Raw genomic sequence first — 8,431 nt, 5'->3', positions numbered from 1 at the left:
CCACCTTCAACTGGATCTCAGAATAACTGATCTTGGGTCTGAGATGGGGGCCAAGAGCAAGTAGGTCTTAGTGTTTGCACTTGACCTGCTTTTAACCTTGAGTGAACAATTGCATTTCCCTTCTGCTCTAAACAATTCTAGCATCCCAAACAGTAATTTAGTGCCTTTTCCCTGCTGCCTCTTGGCTATACATACTCACACAAACCACTTTGCACTGAAATAATATTTATTTTTTACTTGGCAAAAAGTCAAGTGCTACATTTTTTAAAACAAAAAACTCAATCAAACGCATTACCCATCACAGAAGAGGGTCTGGCAACAGTACAAAACATCCTACTTAAGAACTTAAGATCTTTTTTTTTTTAATATATATACAAGTTGGTTTAAAATGATAGAAGTTCTGTGAGAACTAAGAAATCTACAGCCTGTAGTTTAGAAAAAAAAAAATAAGACAATTAAAAGATCTACAGCATCTAGCATTTTGCTTAATTCCCCATTTATAGCACCTATTTCTCTAGGTTAGAAGATGAGAATTCTAGAACCTATGGTGTATGTATTGTACCAAGATACGGTGATTTGCTGACTTCCCTCCCACCAGCCCCCATCATCAAGAAAACACTCTTTTCAATCTCCCCACTTACACCTGGAACAGAGGGATGACTAGGAGAGCAACTTAGAACCTGGAGTGCAGGAATAAATCTGACTTTTCCTTTCCCCATAATGAGCTGTTGACAGAAGCCGAGTATGTACTTCAAATGGAGGAGGAATTTGTGGGTGGAAACAGCTGTTAGCGGCAACATGATGCGTAAAAAGTAGGGAATAACTGGACATCACGCTCAGTCAGTTGCCTGCAAGTTTAAAAACCTCAGACTACTAGACAGTTCAAAGGAGGAACAAATTACTAATCACATCAAAGCTTTTAACATGCACAACGCTGGTGGCTGCTGGCCACCCCATCATCACCCCAGGACTGAGCCAACAGAGTAGAAGAGGTGGCTTCAACCCCAGCCCCACTGTATTAAGAAAACAAACGTTCCACACATGGAAGCACACTCTATACACAGATAAAACCCCTATTCACTCCTCCCCTCCTGGAATGAACCCAATTTAGAAAACAAAGTAAAACCCACTGGGAAGACCAGAAGAAAAGCAAAGTACTTTCTCCTCAAAGCCAAGGGAACTGAGTATGCTAATTTTAGCTGACTTGAGGCCTCCAGCTCCAGGCCCCTGAGACACCAGATAAGGTCTTATTTGAGGGGAGGGCAAAGGAGGCTGGGATGGGGATTCTCTTTACCAAGTTATATCAAGCCTTCTGCAGCCTCCAGAGCTGCATTTGGATGGAGACTGATGTTTTAGGGGCATGGCCACTGGCTAAGCAGACAGCAAGTTCAAGTGGAAGTGATACATCAACAGAAGTGTTCTCACCTGGGGGACACACAGATGGAAAGACAGGTAGGGGATGGATCATTTTGGAGCCCTGGCACAAGAGTCCCCAGGAAGTCTGCAATCTAACTTAAAAGGTTCTCCTGATTTTTCTTTGTTTTTACTTTTTATAATCAGTGTTATTAGACTTTAAAAAACAAGATAAAGACTAGTCCCAAAGCTGGACTCTGTGAACAAAGTTGTTTCTTTTATAAATATTTTAATTACAAGTAATCCTCACTCCAGGTAATTTCAGTAACACACAGTACTTGCAGGTACACAAGTTCACATGCACACATGAACACATAGCCCCCAAACTTTCACAGAAAGTCTGACAGCAACCACATAATTGTAAAGGAGCCCTACCTCTCAAGAGTGAAGTAAGGGTGAGAATGACTATGTCAGCCTAAAGAAATCAGAGAGAGGAAAGTGTGTGTCACTGGAAAAAAAATACAAATAGGGATTAAAAATGTTTGGGTGAGAAGCCAAAAAGAAAAACCATAGTAAAGTGGAATTCTGATTACCAAATCGGAAAAACAAACAAACAAAACCTTCAGATTTCTATATCGAGCTTCTTTCTGTCAAAGAACCTAAATAATAGGCAAACTTGTGTTCCCACTAAAATATGAGGGTCTCACACAATTGGAAAAAATCAAAAGAAGAAACAAGGAAACAGAGGATGGAAGTTAGTGTAAATCTCTGCATTTTGGGAAAGAGTTAGTTGTCATTAACTCCAGAGCCCAGCATAGTTTCCATGGAGCCCTGAAGGGAGGGGACCCCCTGCCACAAAGAGTTTTGTTCCGGATGAGTCGTAGCAGTGGGTGTAAACAGCATTGGGGAAGAAATCAATGTCTGAAAAGTAATTCCTCCAGGTTTCATCATGATTCTATGGGAAGAGAAAGAGACTCTGTTAGCACCTCTAGGTCATGGGGCAGGAATGGATAGGAATGCTTTCTGGTCTCTTTAAAAGCAGAGGGTCTTCTACCTGTAACCTGATGTAAGGAGACTGATGCTTATGTGAACAGGGACCTCATTTTTCCAAATGAACATTAAAGAGGAACTGAGCAGGCTGAAGAGTTGCTATACAAACCGAAGGTCTTCTCAAGACAGCTAGAATCAAACTCTTTAAGAAATCACCCCTAATGCCCTGGCAGCCTCAGCAGCATGTTCCTTCTCCTTCCTCCTCTATTATCACCTGGGGCAGGGGTGGGGAACGTCCAGCCCGTGGGCTGTAGAATGCCTGCAAAATCATCTGGTCTGGCCCTGCCAAGGCATTAGGGGTGAGTTAATTAAATATTTGACCAAATATAGCAGGCTAATTTTTAAGTTAATTTTGTATGGCCCGCAAATTATAAATGTTCAAATGACCCTTGACAGAAAAAAGGTTCCCCACCTCTGACTTAGGGTGAAACCCTACGTCAACTAGTGTGTCTTATTGGGCCTGTTTTCCCAGGGATATGCAGACATAAAAGCAAAATCAAGTGAAAGTACCTCTTGTCCAAGGAGTGTCTCTTACTTGTGCAAAAGTATGCGGGTAGGGGTGTGTCAGTGAGAGTGGGAGTGGGTAGTAGAGCAAAGACAATTTTTCTGTCTCTGTCCAGTAAACATGTCGGGCAGGGGCTTACTTACCAGCCAGCCTTTGCCAGTGGTTAGTTTCAGATTCTCCCCTGCTAGTCTGGGCTTGGACCCATAACAAGCCGAGAGCCTCTCTTCTAGGAATCTCTGAGCTCGGATGTCATAGAACAGCAGGGAGCCGTGCCCAGTGCCTACAGTGATGATGTGCTCATAGAAGCTCACTGACCGGATCCCTGAGAGAGAAAAGTAAAGGGCAATGCACTTAAAAAAGTAAAGGGGGAGCATGCACTTAAATCTGCTAATCTGAATTTCTCTGACACTGTGTTCACATAGTACCCCCAATACCAGGCAGTGCCTTTCCTATGGCAGGCATAGTTCATGAGAAAGCTGAAGAGCCCTGATGCCATACTGCCATCCAAATACCTAACAGGAAACTTCGTGTAATCCTCAGAGAAAGGCCAGACATCTGGTGATGCCCAAGATGCTTTTGGCCTGAGATCATAAGTGCACTCTGAACTTCCTTGCCTTAGTCTGGAGTCATCATTCATAACTCTAAGCTCTTCTCCATTATATGTTTCTAACTTATACTGAAACTGAGGGTGATCTGCATATTTACAAATCATTACATTAATAAAGACTTCCTTGCCAGGCCAGTATGGCTCAGAGGTCAAGTGTAGACCCATGAACCAGGAGGTCACGGTTTGATTCCCAGTCAGGGCAAATGCCCAGGTTGCAGGCTCACTCCCCAGTAGGGGGTGTGCAGGAGGCAGCCTATCGATGATTCTCTCTCATCATTGATGTTTCCATTTCCCGCTCTCTCTCCCTTTCTCTCTCTGCAATCAATTGAAAAAAAAAACATATTAAGACTTCCTTCTAGCCCTAGCCAGCAATGGTTAGAGCACAGGCTTGTGGACTGAGGGTCATGGTTCGATTCCCATTCAAGGGCACATAACTCCATCCCTGGCACCAGTAGGGGCCAGTGCAGGAGGCAACCAATCAATGTGTCTCTCATATCGATGTTTTTCTCTTCCTCTCCCTCCCTTCCATTCTCTCTAAAAAGAAATGAAAAAAAAAATCAAGTGAGGATTAACCAAAAAAAATGTCTTTTGGCACATAAGAGCTGCTGGGTAACATTTGTGTAATCAGTATTTCTGTATTAGGTATAAAGCCTACTCCTGTAACAGTCATCAAAATATCTTAAAACTGTTCACATTGTAGGCATCATTGCAGCAAAGTCTATTTATTCTTTCCCTTTCTACTCTCATTATACACATTATTCTCTTTGTTCTGAAATGTGAACTTAATTATAATTGAAAACAAACAAACCCAAAACACAAGGACTCTTACCACTGCCTCGCTCCCGGGAACAAACAGACTTGATGTTATATGATGGCTGCCGTGGATCCAAGAAGGAGACATGAGCTTGGGAGCCCACAGCATATACTGACCATTCACTTCCATAAGCCAGACACACATTCTCACGGCAATATGGGAGTTTGGTGGAGAGGAGCTGCAAACACAGAAAAGAGATGCACCCATAGCACACTACCTGAGAGCAGAGGGCAGGACATTGTTCTTAGACGCCCACCTCTGGCGTTTCCCTCATATACAAGGACATGAAGTCAGAGACAAAAGGACAAGGCCCAATTAAGGGAATAACACCCTGTTCCACACCTAGGTATTTAAGAGAATGACTGTAATAAACAATATACAGGTTAGGGAAAAAACTCAAGCTGGAATTAAATAATCAGAAGTAGAGAGAAAGGCCAAGACCTACAGGTGGTTTCATGGGATAACCCCAGGGCTCTAAAACCAAAGTCCCACTCTGTTCTCCACTTTTCTCACTGCTCTTCAGACAAAGAGGCTCAATTCTGGCTACTCTCAGCTTAACTCCCCAATTGTACGGGGGTTGTACACTATAGAAAACACACTCATGGGACTGACTGGCTCAACCCCAGGTAACCCCAATCTGTCTTAACCCTGGTCCTTGTTGTTAAACCAATTCTCAATGGGTGCCTACTGCAAGTGGAGTTAAAAAACCACTAAGATATGAAGGAATCAATAATTCCTGAGGCTCTGATTCCTCTTGAAAAGAGTTTATCACAGAAGTAACAAGTAGCAAAGGCCTCTGGGATGAGAAAAGGGCAAAGGATCCACGGGTAGGCTCAATTTCATGCAAAATTTGCTCGTAAACATTATAAATTCAAACCATATTCTCATTACCTTATATGATTATTTCAGGAATGACTTATGTTAGTTTAACTGATCTTCAGTTACCAAGTGGTTCCTAACATTTAGGTTTTCCTACACTCACAACATGCCAGAGTCAACAATCCATAAGCACATGTTTAAATGCATTGTGGATTGGGGACTGCTTGTTAAAAGGAATCTCCCAGCAAGCCCTTGCAATGTGAAAGAAGTGTCCCCTATGATCTCTTTTAAAGACTTTTAAAATATATATATTTTTAAATTAATTTCAGAAAGGAGAGGGAGAGATAGAAACATCAATGATAATCATTGATCAGCTGCCCCCTGCACGCCCCCTACTGGGGATTGAGCCTGCATCCCGGGCATGTGCCCTTGACTAGAATCGAACCAGGGAACCTTAAGTCCGCAGGCTCTTATCCAATGAGCCAAACCAGCTAGGGCTTAAAGACTTTTAGGAGAGGCATGCCAGACTCAGGATTTCATACACCATGGAACCACATGCCCAGACCCTTGATTGGTGCTTTAGAGAAGAAGGAAAAGGCTCAGGGAGAATTAAAGTATTTTAAACATAAGGTGAATTTTTAGGTAAAGCTATTAAGTCATGCTCATCACACCTTAGACAGTGTATTTTCAGCCTTCCAGAGATGAAAGTAGCCATCCAGAGATACTGCTCCCAATTCCTACAAGAGCAATGAAAACAGGTTACATTCCAATCTGTAGCAACTAATATACAACAGTAAGCAGGAGTCTTTAAGTTCAGGTCCTCCCATTCTTCATTCCTATCCCATGATGATTCCAGCTGGTGCCAGGGAGTATCATCTCATTATCAGCCCTATGAAATGCAGCTTATTAAACTGATGCACCTCCTTAAAAGAACTCAAGCCATTTCATTTTCTAGTAATAACATAAAGCCCTTACTATGCAATCATTCCCATGACATCCTGTTTGACAGAGCAGAGCACACACATGAAGGACAGTTTTGTGTGTCCCAGTGTGAGAGCTTTTATAAGTGGAGGGTCTAAGCTAGGAGAGGTAAGTCTACCCCTAAGCCATAAATATGGAAGGGAGATAGAAGGCTAAGAGAACTAGCCTTGATTGTGGCCTGATTCAGATTTTGAGAGAAGCCTTTTTCCTCTTCTGGCTCTGGGTCTCGATCCCAACACTACTGAATACCCCAGTTTCAGGAGATCTAATGGAAGTGTTCAGAAGAGGAAGTGAAGAATGAAAAGAAACTGAATACCCCCCTGCAAAGGCATAGTGATCCTGGGGAAACTCTCAAGAGGCTGACCCACAAATATGGACCATCCAGAGAAATACAGCAGAGCTCAATACACAGGAGGGTTTCATAACCTGTTATAATTTCTCATCAGCATCCCTTAGCCTTCAAAAGGTGCTCTGTGGGCTCAGAACCAAGCTATGCAGCAAGCACTGCCTTGGGGAAAGAGAAGGAAAGTACATCTTCCAAGACATAAGCCAAGAAGTTGAAGAGTAATGGGCTTCAGGAAACTCTGGCAAGCTCATACCTTGTTCTTGTTATTGAAGGCCAGAGCACGGACCTTGCAGTTGTCAGGGTTTGTGTCTTCCTTGGGGATGTCCTTTAAGGCCTTGTGAGTGATGTGAGCATACACAGGGACCTGTGACACATTGTGCCTTGCGTCACTTCTGGTTAACACATCGTCTGTCACCTCCCAAAGTCCCATAGAACCATCACGTGAGCCTGCAGGTCAAGGAGACCACAAATGTCAGATATACTCAACTCTCTAAAGGACAGTCCCACAGAAGCCAAGATGGGCTATTTTAGTCTAGCTCTCTGTGCATCATCCTCATATGTGCTGGTGCTTGTTCAGGTGGCCCACCCCAAAACAGAGAGCAATATGCATTTTAACAGCTACACCAAGAGAATGATTTGACTAAGGTCTAGGATTTAAAAGATAACATTTAGGCATAACAGAGTTGATAAACTTTTTAAAAAATTAGTTTGATAAAGCTCAGTAATTTTTCAAGCCAAATGCTTAGGTCACTTGGGCATGCACACACAAGTGATTTCTACTGGGCAGTAGGGTTCAGGAATCTCCACTTCACATCAGTTGTTGCTTAACCTTTTCTGAGTCTTGTAACCCTTTGAGAGACTTAGGAATTTCTTTAGAAAAATATACAAAAATACCACATTGTACATTTATTTTCAAGGCGATTCATGGGTCTCTTGAAGGCTTTCCATGGGCCCATAGGGACCACACTCCTTGTACTAAGAATGACTGTTCTACATAAAATGAATGCTTGAAAAGATAATTTTCCTTAGTAAACAATAATGAAGCACTTAAAAAACATTTTTCTTCAGCCTAGCTGGTTTGGCTCTGGATAGAGCATTGGCCTGCAAACCAAAGGGTCCTGGGTTCGATTCCAGTCAAGGGCACGTACCTCAGTTGCAGGCTCCTCCCCAGTCCTGGCCTTGCTGGGGACTCATGCAGGAGGCAACCAACCAATGTGTTTCTCTCTGTCTTTCTCTCTCTCTTCCACTCTCTAAAAATTATTTAAAGAATTAATTTGGCAGCAAAATATCCTCGAGTGAGGATTAAAAAAAATAAGAACATTTTTCTTTAAATTGTGCCCTAAACACATGGCTGATGGTAAAGTAAAATGGGACCATCTTTCTAGAGTACAACTGAGCAATCTGCAGCAAAACCCAGAAGCTTGTGTTCCCATCTAGGAATAATCCTGTGTCATAAGACCCATAAAGAGGTTTATTCAGAACAATCTACATGTCCAACAGTATGGCTATGATATAGTTATAGAACAGAATATCAAGAACCACTAAAAAAAATCATGGTTTTAAAATTCCTTTCCAGTAAAGTTATTTGCCAACTCTCCTTGGAAACCAGAAGGTGCCCTTTTCCATATTTAAATCTCCTGAATGCTTTGTAGTAAAAATTGTCTAACATGGCAGAAATATTCAATTTGTTTGCATCATAAGAATTGTGTGTGGGCAGGGATTCAAAGAAGAGGGTTCATCATGTGTGAAATCTAGAAAAGGCCAGAGAGAGGGAACATCTGGAGAACTTGACAAAGTTTATTTTGCAAATCTACACTAATAAAAGAGAAACATGGTAATTAGCGTACGACCGCTACCCTTTTCATTGGCTAATCAGTGAGTATATGCAAATTAACTGTCAGCCAAGATGGCGGCCGGCAGCCAGGCACTGAAGCGAGCACAAGGCTTGCTTGCTGC

General features: G+C 42.4%; 1 protein-coding gene across 2 annotated transcripts in view; it reads right to left on the bottom strand.

Annotated features, from left to right (window-relative positions):
• Positions 1–213: 213 nt before the first annotated feature.
• DCAF12 (DDB1 and CUL4 associated factor 12) overlaps positions 214–8,431 on the bottom strand; it is a 31,938-nt gene continuing 23,720 nt past the window's right edge. For both annotated transcript variants that reach the window (XM_014534234.1, XM_005859529.2), the window contains exons 5-9: positions 6,729–6,922; positions 5,820–5,885; positions 4,345–4,507; positions 3,052–3,230; positions 214–2,308 (exon numbers count right to left, since the gene is read on the bottom strand). In XM_014534234.1, coding sequence (XP_014389720.1) covers positions 2,150–2,308; positions 3,052–3,230; positions 4,345–4,507; positions 5,820–5,885; positions 6,729–6,922 — 761 coding nt within the window. In that variant the 3' untranslated portion in view covers positions 214–2,149. The remainder of the gene's footprint in view (positions 2,309–3,051; positions 3,231–4,344; positions 4,508–5,819; positions 5,886–6,728; positions 6,923–8,431) is intronic.

Source organism: Myotis brandtii, unplaced genomic scaffold (assembly GCF_000412655.1).
Source record: "Myotis brandtii unplaced genomic scaffold, ASM41265v1 scaffold1270, whole genome shotgun sequence".
In the NCBI taxonomy this organism is placed as follows: Eukaryota; Metazoa; Chordata; class Mammalia; order Chiroptera; family Vespertilionidae; genus Myotis; species Myotis brandtii.
Note: the sequence above shows the minus strand (reverse complement) of the source record. Positions and strands in the feature narration are given on the sequence as shown.